This window comes from Pieris rapae, chromosome 6 (genome assembly GCF_905147795.1).
Source record: "Pieris rapae chromosome 6, ilPieRapa1.1, whole genome shotgun sequence".
NCBI lineage: Eukaryota > Metazoa > Arthropoda > Insecta > Lepidoptera > Pieridae > Pieris > Pieris rapae.
The window spans coordinates 8405599-8432738 of record NC_059514.1 but is presented as its reverse complement, the minus strand read 5'-3'; the positions used below and the strand labels follow the sequence as shown (position 1 = coordinate 8432738).

The window sequence follows — 27140 nt, the reverse complement described above, 5'->3', positions numbered from 1 at the left end:
AAGCCTTGATGTGCGATTTACATTTTAAAATGCAAACCTACTCTATATTAGAGTAATACAATAATATTCAAAGTCCGAAACATTTGTGTCCGAAATTCGATATGTCTAATTTATTCATAAAGTTTACAAAGGGTTGATAGTATAATTCACTTGCTCAATGAAAAGTATATCTTTGATCTTGGAATGTAATGTACCCTTCATTTGAACATTGAAATGTGGTTTACCAAATTTTTAATACAGATGATAATATCATACGTAATATTATTATGAATTCGCAAATAAATTTGTTAGGAAAAAGCATTTGTTGTTGGTTATTAAGTTTAGATATAGAAGGTATGTTTTGTTAATTAATATAAATCAGTGGAGCTACGTGGTACTTCTTCTTCATGTTAATTTGTCAATCTTATAGGGAAGTAGGTTATCAGCCTCCTTTGCCTGACACATGCCGCCGACTTTTTGGGTCTGAGGCAAGACAGTTTCCTCACAATGTTTTACTTTACCGTTTGAGCGAAATGCAAATATAGAAAAAAAGGCCATTGGTGCACAGCCGGGGATCGAATCTACAACATCAGGGATGAGAGTTGCCGGCTGAAGCCACTGAGCTAATTATTTTTTAATTTAACATTATTGAAATATTAATTTTATTACTCTATGTATATCGGAGTATATATCTAAATATTATTTTTAATTAAGATTACAGTTTTATAGAAAATAGGGATTGTATTTATGTTGATTTAAATCGATATAAACATAATAAATATAAACCCTGATATTTGTCAGATCGTAAACTTAATAAAGTGGATTTTGAATTTTAAAAAAAACATTCTGAGATTTGAAATTAGAATCATGACCCTTTTCACCCACGCCTGTTCTCAGCGCTAAAAATACTTGTCCATAACTAAATCATTAGCCGAACCGTTGCAATTTGTCGCTAAAACTTGGCATTGTTAGCAAAATAAAACAGACACCCTTAACAAAATCGAAACGAATCTAACGTCACCTCTCTAGTTAAAATCGATATTGTATAGGTAGCATCGGAGCTTTGTATGGAATTATATTATTTTGTATGTACCTGACAAATAACAAAGATATTAATAATGTAATTGTTATCTAAATGTTATATTATATTTATTACATTATTTAGTACATATTATTATCATTTTCGGTTATTGAAGAAGAATTTTAAATGATTATTTTTAAAACATTAGAAGAAGTTACGTTTGAAATATTTTATTAATTGCTCATCTTATATGCCACTTACAATACACTAGTGTTAGAAGAAAAAACTTTACTTCGAAAATCAACATTAATGAACCACTTTAATATTTAGGACCTGTCACATTTTTATTTCGGCAGCTTTACCTCAAGAAGTTCATACGTGATTTAGTGTTTTGTAGAACAAAACACGGTACAATGCATAAACTTTAAACGCAAGAACGGCGAGAAGCCATGGGGACAATAAAACAAAGAGGTGCGCTTGTTGCCCGAAGCGGTGAGACGCACCCCAACGTGTCAGATCCCACCAATGAGAGACGAGACAGGGGTGTAGACCCGCCTACCGCCTCTCCTATTCCCACCCTACAGCCGAGCTTCGCGGGCGAGTGGGACGCAGCTTCCCTACAAAGATTCCACATCGATCACTGATGCGGGAGCGTGGTGTTCTCTCGAGGGCGGTTACGTGACCACCTCTCGCGCAGTCGCGGACAATTAGTGCGCGGGGCGGCGTATCCGTGCTCCACGTCACTATAATGTGGTTAGTCAGTGAGCGTCGGGGCCGAGCCGACGGCGACGGCGAGCACGAGGTTAGAGGCGCGGAGACGCGCTGCAATTTCAGCAAAGCCGGCAGCACGGTGGAGTTTAAGAGCGGGGCGTGCGCGGGGGCCGGTGAGCCGCCCGCGCCGCCGCTAGCCTCGCTGCCCGATCCGCAGCAATTCAACATCTTCCCGGCCTTCTTCAGCCGCCAGCTGAACTTTAGCAGTGGCGGTGGCGCGGGACAAGGGGCTAAAATCATGGAGGAGCTCAGACCCAACTTGGTTGGGGGGCTTCTGGGTGTCCCGGGGCTGTTGGACGAGCATCAGCATGATGCTAAGTTCCTCACGGGTGCAGAAAGTAAATATACACCTGATAAGGGGAGAAAGTGCAGTAATGCCTCTAGTTCATCAGCAGAAGAATTTGGTGGGCTGTATGGTGGGGAGCATGCTGCTACGCCGCCAGCACCAGCCATCAGTCGTTCACTACAGGATCATACAGGTACTTAGTTTTTAGACCTACAAAACCTAAATTACTTCGAGGCTCTCCGCATAATCACTTCTTGTTACCTCTTTTACCCGATTCCTGTAAATATTATCAGTAGAAAGAAGAAATTATCAATCAATAATCCTGAATGGTATCACAGTTTGATTGGCTTTAAGGTAAAGTAATATAAAACCTGCATTGGTCTTCTGCTAAGACGACTTAGAGCCATATTTTAATGACAGAAGTCTTGTAGTACTACAATTATATAATATGTAATAATACACATTTATTATGCAAAACTAAAATATCAATCAAAAACTAAGCTTAACCGTTCCTTATTATATTCAATATAGGTTACATACCCTATATAATATTTATTATAGGACTAAGGATTGTCTGTATAATTTAATTATATTATTATGATATGTCTAAATAAATTATGTTATTAATTCGGTGATATAAGTATAGGTTACATATTTTTTAGTGATTGATATTCAAAGTATATGCGTTGTGTAATGTGTGATATATGAAACATGATGGGAAAATTATTGAAAATAGTAATTTATAAAATAGCTAAAACAAACTGCTCTTAGCAGTAAGACCACGCTTTTACTTCTACTTTCATTATTACCTGTTTTGTGGCGTTGTTCGATAAGTAAATAAAGTGTTTATCATTATGCATTAGAAGAAAACTATCAGACATGCGCATACGCAGGTTGGAATGGCTCAGTTCTTTTAACTACCTCCATATATGGTATTATTTTCTTAATTATATGCAACTTTCATGTTTTTATACTAAATTTCATTTTATTTGACGCCAATAGGTGTTTTTAATTTAGATTTGTACAGTTTTGAAAATTCACAACTTATTCTAGTTACAAAATGTCAAATGGGGTTCATGTCATTTGGTATTTATTACTTTTAAAGTTGTTAGACTAAAGTAATAAAAGTAAAGCCATTTTGGGTGTATACCGCATATGAAATACCCTATGGTAATGTTTTAAAGTGAGATAAAAATTTGTAGGTAGGTCATTGCTTTTGTTTATTCAATGAACACAAATTATAGCACACCACCTGTGGATAAAATTTATATTTATCTAATTAAAAAAAAACACATCATTCCGGAGTAGAGAAAAAAAACTGAAATCTCTATTTGAGTGTTGATTGTTAGTAAATAGTAATTTAATATCCTGAATTTGTACATTCACCTATTTAACTTCGTCAAAATGCGGGCCCTGTGGCGCAACGGATAACGCGTCTGACTACGGATCAGAAGATTCCAGGTTCGAATCCTGGCAGGGTCGAGACATTGTTTTTATTAATCATATTTTTTTAATGGCAATATAAATCAAATTATTTAAGTTTTTTGAATATTTTTTTAAATCACTTAATTTCTCAGTTTTTTGTAATCTACACTTTAAAATAGAAACAGCTTAAACTTATTATCTTCAGTATTTATAATAGTACATCATAAGTATTTTAATAACTTCTACATGAACAATTTATTGCGTCTTTTACCCCAAAAAAAATATGTTTGCGTTTTTGTATAATGTTGGCGCTGGTCAATTATTATTTATCTTTAACGATAATTATGTCAACTGTTAAAACACTAATACGCTATCTATAAAGCGCGGCATCATTTTTCATTTAGTACAGGTGTCGGCAAATATTCTCTTAGGCCTGAACCCAATAATTAATCCACAATCTCAGATAGAAAACAATCTGAGATCAGACCGTGACAGTCGATTGACCTATCTGCATCCCAATAACTAAACCCTACGAAGACATTCCATTTTTGGCGACGAATAGAATGCAATATTTTCGCTCTTTAAACTCATATTTGATAATCAATTTAAACCAAGAAAGTAAATAAAACCGTACAAATAATATTAAAATATACATGTCTATGTCTAAAACATATCAAATAGCTTTTTAATTATTTCAAAAACTGATGAAAGTTAAAATCTTAAGATAGAATATTGGCACAGTTAAACTGTCATTTTCATACAAAGGTCTATCAACAATCACCGATTCGACCTACCATGGATAGATCGATTTTATCAATATTTGGATTTAGATGTCTATCTGATATGGTTAATAATGGATTGAGATAAGTTATTGAGTTTGGGCGTGAGTAAACATATGAAATTGGATATATCAAATACCTAAGTAAGATTAAATTTTCTCCTTTTTTCTCCTGCTCATTTGGTTGAAAAGTAGTTTTACCCGTTAACTATACAACAAAAGATCAAGAATTATATTTCATTAATATTTACAATGACATTGCTTTAGTATGGTTATGTTAGTATAGTGAAACACTTGGACCCGCGTATTTTACGGGATTTTTCAGCTGAGCTACCTTAATTTCGATAATTTAATTTGTACAATAATACTGCAAGTTTAAATATTCGTCAACATAAGTCACCAGAAATACTTTTTCAGTTCCAGTTTCTAGCGAGTCGATTACAGACAGACAATTACATTTTAAGTTTTTGATACATTATTTTTTGTTTGTACAAAAACATTTCATAATAATTATTAACTTAAAACAATATGTTTAATAATCTTGCTTAGTCCAGTTGGGAATGTGCTTTACATTTTATTAAGCTCATAATTCTCTTTATCAAATCATATTTTTAATTATCATACAGACATAATATTGTGTCCGCTCCTTCTTTCGATGGTGTTTATATTTTTCCCTAATATTCGAAACAATATTTTTGGGTAAAATAAATTCTAGTACTTCCATTTATAAGTTAATTACAGCCAATGTCATTCAGTTTAGTTTGCATGAACGTTCTAATTAATTGTATAAAAATAAGTATTGTGAACTTGGAGAATTCCTTAGTTCTCCCGTTAAAAAAGGGACTTTTCTACTTACACGTACGTATATATATAGAGCAAAAGTTAAAGTAAAAATTAATGGATGAAATAAGCTGCTCTTAGAGGAAAAATACCTTAGAAATTTTCATTTGCATAGTTTAGTGGATCAATGCAAGTTTTAATACCTCTTAAACAATTCAAAAGAAACATTAATATTTAGCAAAATCGTAAACAAAATTGTAACCTATCAAGACCATTTTGAAATTTTAATACCTATTTAATAGTCTTTCAGTTATCCACATTGAAATATAATAAAATTTGAAATAAATAATAACATTAAGAATACATTTCCCGGTTTAATACATACATATTTACATAAAAAAATCTTGGCATTGAAGTCAACGAGGCAATAAATTTTTCAAATTGCATATTAAATACTATCTACATTTCCAATATTAATACAAACCACTAATGATTTCGGACACGTATCTATCCGAATATGTACGTATTACAATTCCAATTAGAGTAATATTGCAAACAATCGGCCCTAGGCTGACGTCATGAATACGAAATGTCGCTAACGACCGCCCCCGGCTGCGAAGCCTGAATTTTCAAGCGGCATGCCGGCGCTGTGTTGAATAATTATTTGGCTATACGTACGTAGGTAATATACACATGACTTCACATGACCCATGTATATCCTAACCTACTGAAACAGGTATTAAACAACCTTTAAAAACAAATAGTATATGCATAGGGAAAATTATTTTTATTCCTTAGCTATATTGTTTTATTCCATGGCATATTCATCAATGGACTTTAAAGCTATGAATATTGATGATGGTTTACGTTGTATCCGTTCCTTCAGATGAGTTTATTTTTCATTCGGTTGGTTTCTAATGAACCGAAGATTTTCATTTTATTATACATTATCATTTTATTTTTCTGCTAAAGCAAAAAAACTTTTTTAGTAGGTAAATCATTAACGTTATTATACATATTTATTATTTATTTATTAATTTATTTACTTTAATTTCAAATAAACAAAAATTATGGCGTAACAACATTTTATTAAAATAAATATCCTAAGCGTTAATTGATAAACAAATCTGTTATTAATTAGTCTATATAGTATAAAGTTTCCTTATTTTGAGGAATTATATAATCCGGAACAACAGGTCTTACTTGAGAAAAGAATTTCCTTTTTGTAACTGGCTTAAGTACATATTTGTCCCCGATATTACTTACATTAGATACTGCCGAAGGCTTTTTATTATTTACATTTTCCTTTGGCAAATTTGTCATCAAAATACCAGGCGGGGGTGTTACAATAATATGTGCATTTGTTACGGCCGTATTTAAATTTGTTTCTGGCTTCCTTGGTGGTTGTACATTACTAAGTATGTTACTTGTATCATGGTATACATTATTGTGGTTATCATTATGTAAATTTGTATAAACTCCATGAAGTCCGTTATTTACATGAACCATTGGATAGGTAAAAGGTCCAGTAGAAGGGTTATCAAAATTATGGTTTCTATTATTTGTTTTAATATTTGGATCTATATTTCCATGGTTTTTAGCATTCTCTTGCTTTATTTGATCCATAATGTTATTAATTTTGTTTATATCATGTATAATTTTATGTATATTTCCAACATTTCCGTTATTATTAATTCTAGGGTTCAACGCAGCGTCATTTCCGTGGAACTGATTTACCAATGGATGATTAAGACCCGAATTGTCATTAATGAACGGAAATCCCGACACTTGATTGGCAACTCTTTGTTCATTTGTGTTTTGAGCTATGTTTGTTGGTGACGTATTAATGGTGTTGCGTGGTATTCGGTTGTCATCATCAGAGCTGTCGCTATTTCCAGAGTCATTAACGTTGATCAAGCTATTAGCGTGTTTCTTATTTTCCGTGTGAAATGCTGACGGTGTTCCCCAATTTTTATTTCTAGCGTTGTATTTATCTCTAGTTGCAGCAAGATTTTGAATAGTTTGAGCATAAGGATTTCGACTTGGATTGTTGTTTACGTTGTAAATTTGTTGAGGAGTAGTATTACGTCTTAAAAGTATATCTAATAGTCCAGCATTGCAGTAAGTGTACAATGCAGCTGAAAAAAAAAATTAATAATTATAAATAACGTCTTCTTTCTAAATAAATAACAAATAAAATCTCATTAGATGTTCAGAGTATATATTAATTATATTTATGTAAAGATTATATTCCAGCAAAATAACACTGAAAATGGATTTGGCACTCCAACGGATACAACTATTATAAAATATGAAACCTATATAACATTACAACATATATAATCTAAAATATATTTATATAAATGGGCTTATTAAAAACATGAGTCACAGAAACCATATGTGATTGGATGCCTAAAAATCAAAATATTAAAAAATAAATAAATGGCAAATAAAGGGTCAATCCCTTAAGGCTTGTGAATGAAATAGTTTTAACTTTGTATTTGTTCAGGATCTAATTTTGTAACATTTTATGAGTTAGTGAGAGTCCGATTTAAAAGACCCAAACATTCAGTACATGCTTTTACTAGACTCCATGAACGTACTTTTTGTTTTGTTTCTTCTAGGTTTATATAATAATAATAGCTTTTATTGTTGTAAATTTCTAATACATAAAATGTGAAGTACTTTAAATACTAATAATTAATCGGAAAGCTGGTAAATTTCTGTTTTACAGCTTGTCCTTGGATATAGACTAAGAGCTTCCACTATGGTAATATTATTTATTAAAAGCAGATAGTAGCAAGAATCTTAGGGCATAATTTGTTCAAGTCAACTTAAAATTTTATTTTGATTTGAACAAATTATTAAAAACTTTAAAAGAAAATTACTCACTCAAAGTTAAATAAGTACATAATCCATTTAAATATGTTTTCATGTTCGCTGACACATTTTATCACTATTTAAAAATACTAGAATGGTGTCTTAACTGCATGACTATCTGAGACACTCTGATCACATTAAATAGTAATTAAATAATAGTTTAACAAGAAGTAAGACTAATTACATATCTCGGAAATAACGTATAGGTAGTTACCCGAATTTCATTACACAACTTATAATATTATCGTTTAATATTATAATAAAACATAATTAATCATTAATTTTTATAATGAATAAATTGGGAACACCAACTTATCAATTCCTACTCAACTAATTAATGCAAATATAAATCAGTTTTTGTAGTGCTGTCTCGTCGGCAGATACGGTGAAGAAGTACCTACCTACTTGTTTGAAAAACATTATAATAACGTCAAATAAATCAACTTTATGGTACAAAATTATTAGGGAATACACTGATACTATTGCATGTAGTCTGATTATTTATCATTTGTAAATTTTCATTCTTCCAGTCTCTTTAAAACGGCATCTTAAAATGGCAGTCGATTTGTTAAGGAGTATAATGGTAGAAATCTATAAAATCTACTTTACTAGGTTTGAAAACTCAAGGTAATAGACATATTTCTATATATTAAAAGCATGTTTGTCACTAACCCAGTTAAACAGTAATTAGAAACCAAACTTTCTCGTCTTAAACAATACTTACGTACTAAGCATTATTTTATGATATTTCTCCATATACATATAGGCATCCATGTCAGTATTTCATTATTAAGTTGGTTTAGCATAAGACGTCTTATTCAAAATTTATTTTTCTCCTTGTTCTCAAGTTCTAGTATTTTACATATTTTTGTACGGACAAGTTGATTTGTCAAATATCGTGGAATTAAATTAAAAAAAAACAAAATGAAGTACGCATTTAGTACCTAACATTGATTTGGAGATCAATTCCAAAAACTTAGTAAATAATTTGTAAAACAAAATAGAGTATCTACTTAAGAATATTTAGCCATCAACTGAAATTTAATTTTAAAAAGCAGATGAGTCTAGCACATTTGACCACATCACAAGGTGGTTGCCTTATTTGTCAAAATGGGCAATGTGGCACGATTTGACAATGTTTGACAAGCATGTATCGATTTATTGTTTGTTAATGCGTGGCGCGTGGCTGCCAGTTGACAAAGACATCCCTTATAATAGTGGGATTTGTTAATACAAGCATGCTTAATTTGTATTAAGTACTTCCGCCGCAAAAACCCTTAGAGTCAGTCATTATTTGTGTATACATAAAATATAATAATAATAAGAATTAAAAAAACATAGTGCAACAGGCGGCCTTAAACTGAAGAATCTCTTTTAGGTAAATTAAAGAAAATAAATACGGATTAACAGTTCAGTTAATTTTTATTGACATTTGCATATTATAATAACGATTTATTTCTTAACGGTGATATATAAGTTTAAATAAATAATTTTTATAGATCGTGAGTCGAAAACATTCGAAAACCACCTTATTATTTATAATTCGTTCACCTTATAAGTTATGTCATTTTAAATAATTATTATAAACTAGATATTCGTTCACACGTCATAAATACAAACAAACCCTAACTGTAATTCTGTAAGCATTCGAATGAATTATGATGAATAAACCCGTCCAGCCGTTTAGGTGGATGTTGATTACAAATACGCACAGAAGACTTATACAAATATAGCAAAAATCTTCTAATAAACAGATTTAGATAGTTAGCTTTGTAGTCCTCACATTTTCTGTAATTATTAGTTTCAACATGAATAAGCTAATATTCCTCCATAAAAAGGAATCAATGTCTGTGCTCCATTTTTTTTCTTTGTCTATTGTCTTTAATCTACATTGCTCATTGTATTAGTTCTAGATTTTGACACATGTACGGACAAGTTGATTTGTCATTTACTTTACGAACTATATTGCAAATCGCAAAGTGTCATAAATGCATAAATAACTCATAATAAAGTAGGCACTCGATATAATAGAGTAATCCTGCGCACGCGTCCTCAAGCAACAAGCCATTGAACCCATTGTAACTTTCGTATCAGCTGCCACTCGAAAAGCAACAAATAGCCAACGGGTTAAAAAATGCGAATTGTATATATTTCTGTTATCTGAATTTTTGTTAAAATATTTAAAAACCGATAATTTAATAAAATTAAAATAAATATTGTTTTAATGCCGAGTTAGATCGTTTCTATTTCTTTATATTTTCACGTAATAAATAATGCAATAATGCATTTCAAATTTACACACTACTTCTGAGAATACAAAAATTGCGAACATCGTTTTGACAAATTACCTAAGTATAAATATTGTTATAAGTACTTCACAGTTATGAAATAATATATATTTACTGAATAATAGTTTCAAGATTACACGTACATTTGACGATAGATAATAATAATAATTTATTTATTCAAGTCAAGTTGTGTTCAAGACCATCCATTTGGTTATTATTGTGTTAGTTATAATATCGTGCTGAATATTATATTAGTATAACCTACTAAAGTTATGAACGGTAAATATACAATAGCTAAAGATCTTTTTCTGTTTAAAAATAAATTTTAAAAAATCAGTGCAACAAGTTTTTGTTTTGTTTCATTTTGCAAAATAATTTTTATAGATTTTAAAATTATGAAGCTGTTTACGTGCTTAGAATGTCTCCAATCTTACATATGCAAGGTAAAGAATACACGTCTAATACATATTAATAATCGTATAAAGTATTTATTTTATATTTTGTATACATTACCCGTATACAAAGTAAAAATTTAATGACGTGAAATAAGTGATACTTTGATGATCATATGCTCCAAAAAAAACGTATTTTATTTTTATTTTAATTTTAAAATACTGTAATTCACTATGTTTCCGTCTCGTTTTGTCAAATGTTTTAAACTGTGATGGGACGAGACAGAGTATTGTTTTAGTTATAGTAACTGTATAAAAAAGGTAAATTTGAGCTGTAAGCGTTGTAAATAATACGTAAGAATTTATGTATAATTTACCTAAGCAATAAATAAAGTGACTTGTCAGTAATTTAACACAACAATAATCAAAGACAAGGGGATTGCGGAATGCTTCTCGATTATAAAACTATTAGTGGCATGTTAACATATGGACACCGCTTGAGGGCGAAGCACCCTGTCGACACGAAGCCCCGGGGTGCCAAATACGTAATAGATTTCCAGATTATAAATTGCGATTTTGGAGAGGCACTCGTCGTGTTAATCGCTTTTTACTTGTGATTTTTAAGTCACTTGAATTTCTAAATTCTTTCAAATGTAACATTATGCTTTTTATTTAAAACTGTAACGATAACCACTTTGTAGTTGAATGGATAAATATATTATATAGATATAAATTTATTTTTAAATTTTCTGTCTTGCGTTCATACACAGTTTTCTAATTATTACTCGATCAACTTTAAACATACAACATAACTTACTACCGACGCTTTTCTAAAGAAAATACGCTGGTTTGCAATAGAAAAACTTTTCTACCCTTTATGCCCTCAAACATTTTAATCTCATTTATCATTAATTTTAAATAAGTTTACGATGTACAGTATCTTCATAAAATAACACAACTTCTAATCTTTAAATATTATAAAATCTTTAATTAAATCATATTACACAATCAACACCTATTGATAGGTTATTTGGTCTTAATAAGGCTTAGTTAATTATGATAGTTAATTCTAGGCATCAACTAAGCCTAACATTAACTATCATAATCAACTAAGCCTTATTACGAAACAATTATAAATAAACTTATGAAATTGTTGTAAAAGATGGTTGGATTCCAATCTATACAAGATATGCGAACATAATTCATAATAGGCACAATTTAAATTGTTATTATTCTGAACCTACAAAATAGTTTCGAACTGAAACACGCAACTGTTTAATATTAGCCATTTTGAGATACAAATATACCTAAAACACATTTCCCAATCTGCTTAGACATTTTTTTACACTTTGTGCAGTCACCCGACACCTCTCCGCCGCCACAGATGGCGCTTTTATGTCAATCGTCATAATTAGGGGATTACGACCCCCTAATGACATGTTACATTGAATCTTTGTTACACCCCGAACAAATGTCCCTATAAAATATTGTGCGTTGACTTGCGAGTCACTCTATTATGACGCACTCATTGTGGGTGATGTAATACGAGATTTGCTTAAAATAGTAACAGAATTGTTTGTTCTTCATTTATAGATATATGGTCGAAATACCTGTCTTGATGACTTATATAATTCATTGATTGAAACTAAAGGTGAATTATTTAGCGGTGCCTCTTGATGCCATTAAAAACATTTTGTTCCGTTAGATTTAGTTTTTATTTTTATTACTTTGGTTAGTTTGTTTAAGTAAAAGTGCTTCATAAAACGATAATTTACTTTTAAAATTAATTTATTACATCAAGGTAAAAAAGTAACAATGTCAAGAATATTTTACTTTCTGTATTTGTTTAATCATAACGTCTAAAACCACTATATAAGATTATACTGAAAATATTACATCACAAATTTTAGACACAAACAGTATACACACACATTAATTATATTAGAACATAAGCAAGCTAGCAAGGAAATAATAAAACAAGCAATTAAAAAAATAATAATAAACCTAAAAAGAAACATAAACCTCATTAAGTGCATGATAATCAAAGTTACAGTAAGTTGGTAGATTGTTGTAAAATATATCAATATTTTCATCAATATTAGCAATTCATTTGTAAGAGCGAGATAGTATATTTACTGGATTATTTAAAGTACCAGATAAGCGAGCCGTAGGTACATTGTACAAAACTTTTAGTTCTAGTTACTCTGGCATTTTGAATGACAGAAGAAGGTTAGTATGAGTATTGATGTTAATTAAAATAACAAATCTTACTTGTAATAGTCCACCAGCCGTTTGCAATAGACCATCCAAGTGTTGACAGATGCAAAGCTTTCTATTTAACGTTTTGAACCTGTTTCAATGGTTTAATTGAAATGTTCTATAAAGTTACTGCACTAGGTATGTATATATACATATATATGATATACAAGGACGATATAGATAAACAAAGCTAAAAAAAGTCGAATGCATCGTACCAGCATTTATCAGTTACAAACACTGACACCTATTGTAGAAAGGATAGCAAAAATAGAAATATCATTAGGTAGAAAAACGTTTAATATTTTTATGTGTAAGCCTACTTGTATAGAAAAAAATCTACGCGAAAATATCCTGTATTAAAAGGTATTTATACCTCGAAGCCTCTGAATAAAATATCCATTAATTTCCACAGCGACAGCACAACACGTTAATTGAATAAAAAAATGTCAGCTAAAAAACCGATTGCCATCAAAGCTTCGAAAAAAAACTGCTTTTAAACGGTAAAAGGCTCCGTTTACCGCGGACGCAAACACTTAGCTTCATGTTAATTAATAAGTAGCTGGTGCCTTGTCAAAGGGAATGCATGAATACTTGCCAAACCGACCTCCAACGGTGCTTTTAAAATGCCCCCCTCTTAAACCTGCCCAGAGAAACCGAAGGTAAACTGATTACGTCAATTTCAGCTTTTTTGGAACTCGTAAAGATAATATTTTTTATTATACCTGAATATTCATAGTGTGTAATGTAAAGCAATATACAGATGTATGAATAGTTATGGGTATTCTAAAAGCTTTTAATAACAATAAACGCGAAGACGATGTACAATTCGAGAAATTTAATAATTTCCAAATGACTAAAAAAAACAAAACAAAACTTAATTGTTAAGATTTAGTGTTTAAATGATTTATAGAGAATTGTCCCAAGCTATAACTTAGTAGTACACATTTGGAAATGCAAATAACTAAAATCTAATTATGTGTTGATATTGCCTTAATTTGTGAAACGTTTCATTGATAAACTATATTTAGGCGAAAAAATCTCACACACATTTTCTACAGCTGTGATACTTTGTGACATTTAACACCTTTGTCTTCAGTCACCGTGACCACGCACGCTGTAAAGCACGCGAAACGTCGGTTAAATTTAAAATTATGTTTAAATACAATAATACATAACTATAATCCTTAAAAAAGTGATTTTTTTTTTGTAAAAGTTATGTTAATAAAAGACAATACTATATATTTATGCGTAAATTTTTCGACATACAAAACAAAGTTCATTGAATCCGGAGGTATCATTTAATGTAACAGTGTTAGACCAATGTAATTACAATTACGGCGAACTTGACCTACGGTAAGGATCGATCCGACCCACTATGCAAATAAGAAACGCTCCTTGACGTTACGTTATTTTACGGTTAGTGTCACGGTATTGAGTAATGGGTTTATTTTAAACTGATGATCTCCTAATTCTGTTTTAAATAGGCGGATAAAAACATGGAATCATTGAGTGGCGTCGCTTGATAAACATCCAAACAAAAGTGACACTAACACAAAGTACACTAGTTTTTATTTGTACGAAATAATTAAAATGTTAATTTTAACGACACAATGAAACAGAGAGTGTTCAGAGGAGTTGTTCGCATTATTACCTGCATTTGAATTTCATCATCGTCCTATTGAGGTAGATTACGAAATTCCACCTGTATTCGACTTAGGGTCCTTAAAGAAAAGAGCGAACCAATTCTTAAAAGGCCGGCAACGCACTTGTGAGCCCATTGAGAGTGTCCATGGGCGGCGGTATCACTTAACATCAGGTGAGCCTCCTGCCCGTTTGCCCCCTGTTCTATTAAAAAAATCACCTCAACGTCTGTCGCTCAACAACGGCAGTTTTCCGCGCACCACCACTTTGTGGAACAAGCTGCCCACCGAATGATTTCCGAACCAATTCGAAATTTATTTAAAAAGGGCCGCAAACTAGTAGCTAGGATACTGCTTAACTAAGCTATAGTTTTTATAACATAAATACATGAACATGTATAAGCAACAACCTTCTCCAAGAGTTAATCAATAAAACTCATTCTATTCCTGAAGTGTTATGGCCTGATTAATTTCAGCCTATTTTAGCGGAATTACACTTCCAGTAACAAAATCTCTATTTATCCAGCCGAAGGTGCATTCAAGAAACTAAAGCCAGAGCCTGGTGGGAATGGAACTGGTTCTGGGAGCTCAGCCTTATCACCTTCGCTGGGACCTCAACATGCGGGACATACTCCAACAACTGCCTCATGTCCTACTCCTGCAAGGCGAAGACATAGAACTACTTTTACACAGGTAAAAGAATTTATTTTTAGATTCAATTGAACCACGAAAGGTGTTTAAAGTATATGATAACTTTTATTGATTGTTAAACTGCATTTGAAGTTAATTATTATATTATACATTCAACCGAATAATTTTATTTCAGTAAAAAAAATTGCAAAACTAATGAATGTTTTTGTTTGTAATAAATGATATGTCTATGTCTAATGACAAAATATAGCAAAAAATTGATTTAGTTTTTTTTTCAAGTTTGTATATAAAAGTAACTTATATTCATTTATTTCCACAGGAACAATTAGCAGAATTAGAAGCAGCATTCGCGAAGTCACACTATCCCGATATTTACTGCAGAGAAGAGTTAGCGAGAACGACAAAACTTAACGAAGCTAGGATACAGGTTTGTTCTATCTAAGAAGCATGCCAATTAGTAGAAGTGTTTCCTATCGCCTAAACCCAATAAACTATTTCAATACATTTTTTAATCCATCTGAGATAGACATCTTAATACAAATTTAATAAAAGTGTGAAAATAAACCATAGCCATCTGTCGATAAAAACTATCCATGGTTGGTAGGATAGACCTTTGTATGAAAATGGCAGTTCAACTGTGCCAATATCCTATCTTAAGATTTTAACTTACTCCAGTTTTTTAAATAATTAAAAAGCTATTTGATATGTTTTAAACATAGATATGTATAATTTAATATTATTTGTACGGTTTCGTTTACTGTATTTGGTTTATATTGATTATCAAATATGAGTGTAAAGAGCGAAGAGATTGCATTATATCTGTCGCCAAAAATGGATTGTCTTCGTTAAGACAATCATTGGACTGCAGATAGGAGATCGGCCGATTATCACGGTTGAAAACAATCCTAGATTGTAAATTATTTATTGGGTTCGGACGTAAGCAGAGCTGGATAAAATAAAAAAAAATCTATTAAAACTTTTAAACAATAAATTACAAATAAAAAAGTATATTATAATATTATCTTATTACAACTGAATTTATTTATTTTGCATTCAGTGGCAGCGTTACGAGATATCGTAGCACTATTGGTGCTACGCAGAGCTTGTACTGCGTAGCACTTTAGTCTCTACCCTTGTCTACATTTGATGTGTAAAATCAGTTTTTTTACTTAAATCTAATAATGATTTTTAACTATACAAATGGTAAAAATAACATTCTAATTTAACCCTTTACGCTTTGTCTAATTACAAACATGCCATATATGGTCAATTTCACATCCATAGCGCACGAAGCGATATAACTAATAATATTTCCGCCGATCGAATGAAATTGGAAAAAGGAAAGAAACGTAATAACCGACAAACAAGCAGCCTTGTTCTTACGCGAAGTCGAAAATATCAATGATGCGCGAATATTCCGGTAATATAATTTGTAGCGTAGGCCGGAGCCGGATTAAATTAAAGTGCCATCTGTCCTCCATGGCCGTATGAATACGAAATGCTTACGATCCTTATCTCAGTTTTAAAATTGCTCAATCCCTCGGGGCACTATTGATTTGTCCCAAGAGCACCTAATTCGTCGCTTAGATATTTTATTCAGAACACGACTTTTAACATTCTCTTGAAGTAACGACCTTAATTCGTCAGCTCACATTCGCAGAATATAAAACTCACCTTTTAAGTAAAATTGTGAGATGTTTACTTCTAGAGTTTGTTTTTTTAAAAAGGTATAACATTTAACAAATATAAAACTTAAGGGCACTTTCAAAATATATCTTCGTAGGAAATTTACGTAAGTGTTGGCAAAGACTAAAGAGCTTGAGCAAATATCATTAAAAGGAATTCTTTCACATTTCACCGTTAAAAGCTTGTGAAATACGCACACATGTATACTCTATTAACGTTTCGCTACATAAGAATGTAAACGTTAAAGACGACGTCCCTCCTTCTAGAGGAAATTTCGATATAAAAATACAACGCTGGCGGGCGGGCGAGGGTGGCACGCGAAGGGAGGCCCCTGAGGCATTGCAATCCCATCAAATGGATCCGTAACGAAGTTAGCTGATCCTCCCCGCGCGCCTCTCGACATTGTCTCTGCCCTCAAATGAATTCTACAATTGGAAATAAGAAAATGTTTTGTTCTCTGCTTTTTCAGCGTAAAGACGACCGTTTTCTTCAGACAACACGGCACTCCGCAAATGTGCTTTTTTGTTCGAAGGTTTCAGATCTTCACTAAATTAGATTTCATCGACGTTTAAACTGTAGCTAAGTGAAACTGACTTTCTTGTTTTTATTAAGGATAGAATATTTTAATGCGGTCCTGATTATTCGTAGTATTTTCTTAATATTCTCTCTATATTGTTCTGTATGAACAATTTAAATGGTATTGAAATAAAGATTATATTGTTCTAGTTTTTAATATAAATAATAAAAAGAAAAAGATTTCAGAATAGACACAGGATTATAAAAACACTCATAATAAATGGTTTATTTCAGTTGTTTTAATTGATGGCAGCCTTAACATTTGATAAATAAGAAGATCAAATATACAGTATTTACAATTTTAAATTATTTACATTGGTGCCTTAATACCGGTGGCCCATGACTGGTGGTTTTCTCGCTAAACGAATAAGTCAGCCAGCGTTTGTACATGCCACAGGGGGCAAACTTTTTAAATTTGATATAATTTTCTTCCTATTAGGTTTTAATTATTTTTATAATTACTAAGTAGGTTAATAAGAAAATATATATTCAGATTTAGATGAGAAAATATAAAAATGATTCATTATTTTTATATAAATTGATCTTGTAAAACAGTCTGATTATTTTATATAACGCCATTTGAGCGTTGGTATCGCAGTAAACTGTATATAGTTTAAGCGGGAAATTGCTTCGTTTTTCATCACAACGCGCGCGGCGAGGGACGGATGTCGGATTGCTTTGCGAAAAACTAATATCCCATTTATGTTTCTTCACCCTATTTTTACATAAGCTTGGAATTTTCGCCTCTATGTATACTGATTTAGAGCGTACAGTTGTCTGTTAGTACATATGGGTGTGCATGGAGTTGGGAGGGCGTTCCTCCCTCCCTCTAATCAGCTGTAATCACCATATCAAACGACGCACGCCTCGTTCCCTGCGACAACAGATTATAGCCTTGTGTATTTTGATGGCACATTCGATAATCTACACTCTATATATATTCTAAATCTCATCGGGAAAATATGGCGAGACAAAATTTTTACCAGAGCAACAAAACTTAAAAAAATACAGACATCAATAATACACCCTGTCGGCTGAAAATCTAGGATGTCTAAGACTACGTAGAGGTTAATAACAATTCTAAATAGCTATCATATTTAATATAAAATCCTTTAAACATATATTTAATTTTTGACATATAAAGTATTTGCCCTTTGTATATTATAAATACATTATATTAAAATATTTAAATTTTCAAATTTTAAGTTTTATCTTAATTCACTCTTAAATAAGGCTTATAGTTTTTTTTTAAACCACAATTTAACGATGTATGGAAATGGGCTACAGAAAACATAGTAACTGATAGAAACTAGATAGGAAAACACTTAAACCAACTGAATAATTTGTTTTCTTATTCTCGAGAACCCTCTCGTGGTGACGATCACAAAGAAACATATATGAGAAAATCAATTAAATTTATTTTCATACAGGTCTGGTTTCAAAATCGTCGAGCAAAATACCGTAAACAAGAGAAGCAGTTGCAGAAAGCGTTAGCTCCAGCGGTGCTTCCTGGCTGCAATGGCATGATGAGGAACATCCAGGGATACCGAGGTTACCAGCCCTACCCGCACCCCAATACTATCAATAGGTATCCACAGGTAAGGAGTAATTTATGTTTAATTCTTATATATAAATGACACACTGTATATAGAAACACGCCATCGTATGCAAACAATATGAATATAGGAATAGCAATTTTTTTTTAATTGTTTTACTAATTAAAAGGTCAAACAAATCGAAACAAAATTACATTGGTTATTAAAACATGTTCTTGTTTGCCCACGGCGAATAATAATAACCTATAATGATAGGAATGAGTATGTATGCGCACGGACAAAATTGCGCTATGTCATAACATTAGATGCAGAGGAGTATGACTAGAGAAGATTTTCTTGCTTATTCGAAACACGGTTTAAACCGCTAACACAAAAACATTACATATGTATATCTCGCTATCCAAGAGGCCTTACTTATCTCCTGCATTCAATAATAACTATATTCTTTTGCAATGTCATCATTAGAGCAGTCACGCAACTAGCACGTAAAGTTTTCCCGTCAAAAATTCTTAATGTCCCGTTTTCAATTAATTTAACGACATTCTTAGCATAATATAAAATCAAATGTCCGATGACGATATGCAATTCGTAACAATACAGTCAAAATCGTTTACGACGACATCCTTAAGAACCACGTACCGGTTATATTGACAAAAATCTATAGTCCCGCCTGAATTCTTATGTATTAGAAAATTAATAACAACGACTATCGGTTTTTACGACGAAATACGAGTAATCCCTTCGATGTTGTCATAACAGATTTTGACTGAATATCAATTTTTTCATGAGGATATAGTCTGATAATGATAAGTTGGCATGTGACATGTATATTGTTGAGTGCGTTTTAAAATCTGTAACAAAAAAATGTATTACGTTTAAGCTTTGCAAAAATACTGAGACACCAGTGTAGGAAGCGCCGCCCCTAGAAAGATAAGTACTTTGCAGCCTTTTAAAGTTCTTCTAAAATTAAAATTCCCTTGAATATTTCATAAGCATTTGAGAGTTGAAAATGTCATAACGGTTCTGAAACTCATTAAAATGCGTTGCTAATCGAACCTCTGATTACACGTTAATGAGATTGCGCATTGGCCACCGACCGCCGAAAATAATGCAAATAGCAGGAACTGACAATGACAGTCATTTCGTATTTATCTTTAAATCAACTTGGTGATTGTTGATTCAACTTAACATGTAGTTATGGTAACGTAATTTTCCGTAGTTACTTGCTAGGTAGCTACAGTACAAAATCCGAATATTTCATTTCTTCACTTTCATTATCCTTTTATTTACAAAAATACAAATATAATATGTTTATTCGTTTATATGACTTACGTAAATATTATGGAAATGGAGCGGTCACATTTCCCGCTTTGTGATGCCAGATATGTCGAAAGTATTGTAACTTGGAATGGCGCACTGGGAAGAAAAAGAGAGTACACCCACCAGAAACCTGGCAAGGTGGAAAAAGACAAAGCAGAAGAATAGGAAAATGGTGGCCGGGATGAGAGACAAGTGGAAGAATTTTGGGGGTGTCTTCACTTCGTTGGAGGTTGTGGACTAATATTAAACATAGTGACATAGACTTAATGTAATCCTAATTATGTAGTAATCGAAGACAGGCTATTTTCACTCTAGGCTTGTTTATATGCACCAAGGTCCGCCGTTTGATAATTTCAAGATTTTTCGGTGTACCGATTATTCTTGATCGTTATTATCCATAATTTGTTTCACCAATTTTAATAAAACTAAAGTAAGTTCATTCGCGCCGGGTTCAAACGAATTCAGAGTTGACTATCGTGTTTTTAATAATAAAATTGTATATATTAAAATAAAGTCATAGCAGTCTTGGCCTAGAGACTCCAGCGGGCGGCTCTTATCTCAGGTCGTAGCTTCGATCCCCGGGTGACCAATATATTTCAATGTGCACATTTAACATTTACTCGAACGGTGAAAGAAAACATGGTGAGGAAACCGGCTTGCCTTAAATCAAAAAGTCGACGGCGTGTGTCAGACACAGGAGGCTGATCACCTACTTGCCTATCAGATTGACCAACGATCATAAACAGAGCGCCACTGAAAATAAAAACTTTCGATTTACTCAATATTAATAGCGTGGTCATCTTCACTTCAAATCAACAGAAAATCTGTTACTAGAGTTCACGTGAAGTAAGAAGATAAGAGGTAAAATCTACAAGAATCATGAAAAGAGCGTACCAATTCTTAAAAGACCGGCAACGTACTCGCGAGCCCTATGGTATTGAGAGTGTCCATGGGTGGTGGTATCACTTAACATCAGGTGAACCTCCTGCCCCCGTTCTATTAAAAAATCTAAGAGACCCGTTTGTACGTATACATTGAATGTAGGTTTACTATCTTAACATACATTGATGTACACGATACTTAATATCAAATATTTATTGTTTAACAGCAAATATTAAGAATGAGTATACTTTTAACATTATTATCGAAAGTGATAATTTAACGAACGGATATCCGGCCGATAATTACCATATAAAGCAAACGTGTGAAAAACTATTAACTTGACCAAACTTCATTAATAAGCGTTTTCGGTGTTTCAGTCGGTTTTAAATTTGTAATTAGTGTAATGTCGACTCTATTTAAATTAAACTGAAATTGAGAACATACGTGTATATAAGTTATTATTTTAACAATTTAATATCACGTGTAGAATTAAAATTATTATGAAATATGTAGAAATGAGAAGCCAGAACTCAACTGTAGTTGCTTTTGTATGTAATGGCGTTAGTAGATATTGGTAATGGAGATACAAAAACTTTGTCAAACAATGTTTTATCTTATATTTGACTACATCATTTAAATATGTTATACACTTTATATGAATCTTGAAAATGTAGAAGATAACCTTATACATAAGTGAAATCTCACGTTCACTTCAAAGTAATTCAATCGTCTTCTGTATATGTATGCCACTTAACTTCTTTAAATCAGACAAATCTGACAGACAGCTCAGTTTTTAAAAGCAAAAAAAGCGTGACTACACATTGGGAGACTACTGACAGTGAATGGCCATGAGCATATGCCCGTTCCGATTGCATAGAAGAAGTGTTGTAACTCCTCACATTTACTATATATCGCATCTACATAATAAATATCACCAAGACAAGACGGTGCATTATTTATATTTGACATATTTCCAATATTATATTACTTTCTATTGTTAACAGCATCACGGAAGTTATGAAGAGTTGCAGAAGGACATCTTCTCTTTATCTCAGATGGGTGGAGGATCATACCCTATGCCTCAAGGTTTCTCAATGGGACACAGTGCGAATATGAGTGCGGTTGGCATGCGACAGGATACTATGGGTAAGAATTTTGTAATATCTAGATAGATAAAGTTCTTTTTTGAATTTGTAAGTACTAAGATCGTAGCCAAGCGGTTGAATAAATTGTAAATAAATTGTTGTCTTGGCATTTGTTCCAAATCTCTTCCATCTTCTGTGTATAAAGAATGAGGCTTTATACGAGAATATGCATGTTTTTTTTAAATCTACACTATAATATTATAAAGAGGAAAACTTTGTTTGTTTGATTGTAATGAATAAGCTCATTCCGTAAGATATTAGGGTATTTCGGACACAAGGTGTAAAAAATCAACCAAAAAAGTTACTTATTTTGCGTACCCTGCCTAAACTATTAAATATAGAACCATAAAATGTTCTAAGTAATTGTAGATCTTATAAATATCTACAAAAAAGTACAAACTATACCTATCTATGTCGAGTGAGGCACAATAACCATAAATGATATACATGGCAAAACGACGTTTGCCACTTATATAATTTTCCCAATAATAAATTATATAAATTTCCCAATATCCCCGACTCCTGTGGTTCGGGACCTTATTTTACATACATAACCATACATACATTAAGAAAAATATACATATTTCTATTTTATATTTATGGGCTATTGTGGGCCCATCTCACCTCTGCTACGCTCAACAATAAAGCAAACAAATAATTTTATATAACACAAAGTTTTACAATAAATAAAAAATTAAATATCTGCGAATTTGAAAGCAAAAACTATAACAAATGCCCTAAGCACGTCCCAATTAAATTAGCAGCGAGTAAGTAGGTAGAGCTGTATGAAATTACCCGTTCTACAGAAACTTGTATTTTAGTTTGAAGTGTAAAACAAGACGCGGTAGCTTCCATCAACTTTACATTATCTACGTCAAGCCAATTATAAAGTTGTGGAGCGGTGGATCAAGCCGCGTTTTTATACAAATATCTTTTATAATAATGAGAAAACTTGCTCTTTGTTGTCTAACTTTTGCCAGATGATCGCAAAACTTTTATAGAGTTTTTGTCTCTTGTTGTCAAGGTTTTAATTTCACCTTGTCAAAATACAATTTAAAGAAATCTTATGTCCTTTTATGTTTTATTTAAAAAAGATTAACAACAAAAAATCAAATTGATCTAATTATTATTTAATTTATAAAACGTCACGTAATTTATAAAGAGTCACTAGGCAAGATGGCGTCGCATCGATCGCCATACGTCAAAATAAATTACGTGAATGTATTATATTTTGATCAAAACTGACGTTTAACTATGAATTTATTGAAAAATCAATAAGTGTTTACAAATATTTACAATTCTTAAAGCCATGTGTTCTGATGGCTCTCAATGACACGTTATTTATCATACTGCATCATCATTATAAACAGCCTACGAGGCTATCTGAGGTTATGACTATGATACAAAACTTTTCTCTCCATTGACATGAAAATTTCTGGGTACTTGGCATTAGATTGCACGTTTCTGACCACTTTTATTTTCTAGTAAGTTATCGCTTTAAGTACGATATTCCCAATAATAATCTACAAGCTTATGTAAAATATTACCAGACCTGCCCTGTAAATTATATTGAGATGTTGTACGATATATTATGTAGAAGTAAAATGATGTAAAGACGGAGCAGCAACGTTTCACTAATTTAATAATCCCTGAGTTTGCGGCCGGAGATTATAAATTTGTACCCTCAAGTCAAGATGTCTATCTTAGCTTACATGATTAATATTTATGTCATAATAAAAATATTAAACTGCCATGTAAAATAAATTATTATTTAAACATTAAAAAGGTTTTTATGATACAAATATGGAGTGGATGACTCCATAAATCAATTGAATCAAGCAAATAGCAAAGAAAAAAGCAATACACAATTTTTATTCTCTTTCACATGTCAAAACATCCTAAAAACGATGTTACTTCTACTTCTAATAAAGTTATTTCATAAATATACATAATGTACATCTTTATGTATAGCCTTATGGTGAACTCCAGATCAAAACGTAATCTTAAAGCGCGGCAAAGCGCGTGACGTCGTGGAGCCGCGAAAAAATTCCTGCGTAGAAAAAACCCCTAATAGAAGCGAGGCATCGTACCGTAGATATTCTAATAAGAAAATTTCCACTACATTTACTTTGGCGGGCGTCCTCGCGGCGTCTTCGCAAATATCTTATTTCCTACGGCGAGATTGCATCTTGAGAAAACGCGAGGGTTACTATTCGCTCCCCATCTAAGAGCATCTCGTTATACCTACCGCCCGAGACGATTTTCATCAAGTAACGAAGACCTTGAAATACTCTTAAAATATATTAAATTTTAAGAAATGTATTCAATTTAAATATACATAATAATAAATTACTTTTCACAAGGCCCGAGATCTAATGATAAAATCGCAATGAATCTAATTAACTAGTTATAAAAAAAATTGTTAATTCTGCGAATATATATTCTGGTACTTCACGCTGAATCGGTTAGAATGGTTGTGACATAATTTATAATCAACCTTAACCTACAAAGTTATTAAAATTATTAAAAAGAAAATCAAAACAAATTCAAAAACCCTAGTATCATACTTATGCATTTTTATTTTTTTACAAACTTATATAAAATTGAGATTAAAAACAAATATTCCAAATGCCATTTCACTCCCATTGAATTCGTTCTACTGACACGTTTAAACCTTATCTACAATTAAGTAACGGGAAAATAACACAATGTTTTGATTTTTTGATGTCCGTTAAGTTACCTCATTCAATAAAAAAAAATTAGGTATTAATTACAAGTATTTTGTATTATCTATACTCAAATCGTGAGTCTGACAAACCTTATTAAATAGATTCAAATAAGGAATATACCAAGGTACCATCGTTGGGAGATCACTACGTGCCTTTAAAAATAATATGTTCCAAGTCTTTTACAATGGCAAAATGATTGTTATAAGAATCTCGCTTTCCGATCTTTTTGTAATTAAGATCTTATTTCCATAATTGGAGTTTACATAAGTTAACATATATTTATTTCCAGGCATGACCGCGGAGGACGAATGGTACAACAAATCGCTATCAGCATTACGTATGAACACTGGGCACCATGCAAACCTGGCCGCAGCGCCGATGCTGCAGTACCAGACCTAATCGCTGCTACACGGCGCTGATTACTCGGCGCCGGCGCACGACTACGCGCCGTAACTGAATTTTTCAGTCAATTTCTTGTCTATACTCGTCGTAGAGAACAACTAACATTTATTCCCAACTCGATTTTTTCATTCTAATTAATTCCGTCTTTTAGCCGTCTATTTTTTTAAGTTAATTTGGTGATTTATTTCGAGGTAAAATTGATAAGTATAATAGCAATATAGAGAGATTAAAGTTTAAAAACCAATAAATAAACCGAGTTTATAATGAATGTATGAAAATTATCTTGTATAGAAAAATGTGTCAAAAAAAGGTTTCCAGTTCTCATATTTTCAGTTCTATCTGGTTTTATTTTTATATAAAACCAATATATGGAAGATATAAGTTGCGAAACGCAAGTTGGAACCTTTAAAAAGATGTGAGAACCGTTTTTATACAACGCTGGCATAATTGCGGGTTCACTCTAGTCGGTATTTTTTAAATCTTTACAACTAGTATAGACAAAATTATTTCTAGTTTATACCTCATAGATTTAAACTAAAGATTTTCTTTATAGTCCAATTTCGAAATAAAAGTTCGTAATAAATGCATAAGTCTCATATTTATGACATTCAATCGAATCTAAAACATCAACGAATAATTTTACAAATCAAATGCGATTCAGTAATGTAAATAAATTAAGGAATCATATTCATTGATCGTTTCAATAAAAACGCTAAATATTCATGTTTAGTCCGATATTTAAAAACAATTTTCAGTATAAATGTTTCGTAAACTGATTTGCCTGAGGGAAAATTACTGAACAAATTGTTGTATGGGTAACTCATATGAAGCTATTTCAAACCTAAATGTAAAACTTTATAATAAGTATTTGTTGGTTCAAATCTTACATTTAATATTTTCTTTAGAGGAAAATAACTCCTAAATGTACAGAACAAGAGCCAAATTAGCATAAGTAAATTATAGAATTTTAAGATCTTCGATACTCATTGTATTCTAAGTAGTATTAATGTACAGCTCCTCTCTAGGAAGAAATATTGTAGTTAGTTGTAAGTTTACATTTGTCCGATTCTCATATTATGCTCAAAATACAACGTACAAAATTTAACACTTAACCCTAGGCGTTAAATTTGTCGAATATTTTATAAAAATCTTTTTTAATAGTTTTAATTTCGCTAATTACAGTGGTTTTCTTATCAATGAGCAACTGTTTAAATGCTAGTCAACATTCAATGCGTGTATTTAAGATCTCATTAATTTAAATATTTTGTTATTATTTGGGTAAATCTGTAAATATTATTGTAAGCGGGTTATAATAACATGTGTAATTAAATAAATTGTCTAAAACGTGTTCGTTTTTTCATTTGTATATTTACCTTCGTAAATTTATAAAGCCCTCAAGCAATACTTACGTAATTTCAATGTGTGCACATTTTATTTCTTTACCCAAACTTTAGTGATAAAAAGTAACAGTAATGAAGAACTTGGTCTTCATGGGATGTTAAAATGATTATACATAGATATATATGGTTTGGGAACATAGATTGCGTAACAACACAAATAATATAACAAAAATATTTTTTGTTTGGAATCGCAAGGACTAGAACGTAGCCTAAGTTAGGTTTGCAAATCGCATTTGATTTACTAAGATTAAATCATTTTTTAAATAAAACACTGGACACAAAATTCAATCATTT

At 31.8% G+C, this 27140-nt stretch overlaps 2 protein-coding genes and 1 non-coding gene across 3 annotated transcripts; 2 read left to right on the top strand and 1 right to left on the bottom strand.

The window, feature by feature from the left end:
• The first annotated feature begins 1748 nt into the window (after positions 1-1748).
• On the top strand, positions 1749-26747 carry LOC110992975 (homeobox protein unc-42-like). Its single transcript, XM_045628745.1, has 6 exons — positions 1749-2250; positions 15026-15192; positions 15470-15577; positions 18843-19010; positions 22175-22316; positions 25334-26747. The coding sequence occupies exons 1-6, from the start codon at positions 1749-1751 to the stop codon at positions 25441-25443; spliced, it is 1197 nt and encodes a 398-aa protein (XP_045484701.1). The 3' UTR covers positions 25444-26747.
• Positions 3467-3539, top strand: Trnar-acg. Its single transcript has one exon. It is a non-coding gene; the product is annotated as a tRNA-Arg (tRNA).
• Positions 6119-8037, bottom strand: LOC123689303 (putative uncharacterized protein DDB_G0286901). The gene is made up of 2 exons (XM_045628746.1): positions 7933-8037; positions 6119-7178 (listed from the first exon to the last, which is right to left on the bottom strand). The coding sequence occupies exons 1-2, from the start codon at positions 7973-7975 to the stop codon at positions 6178-6180; spliced, it is 1044 nt and encodes a 347-aa protein (XP_045484702.1). The 5' UTR covers positions 7976-8037; the 3' UTR covers positions 6119-6177.
• Positions 26748-27140: the final 393 nt, after the last annotated feature.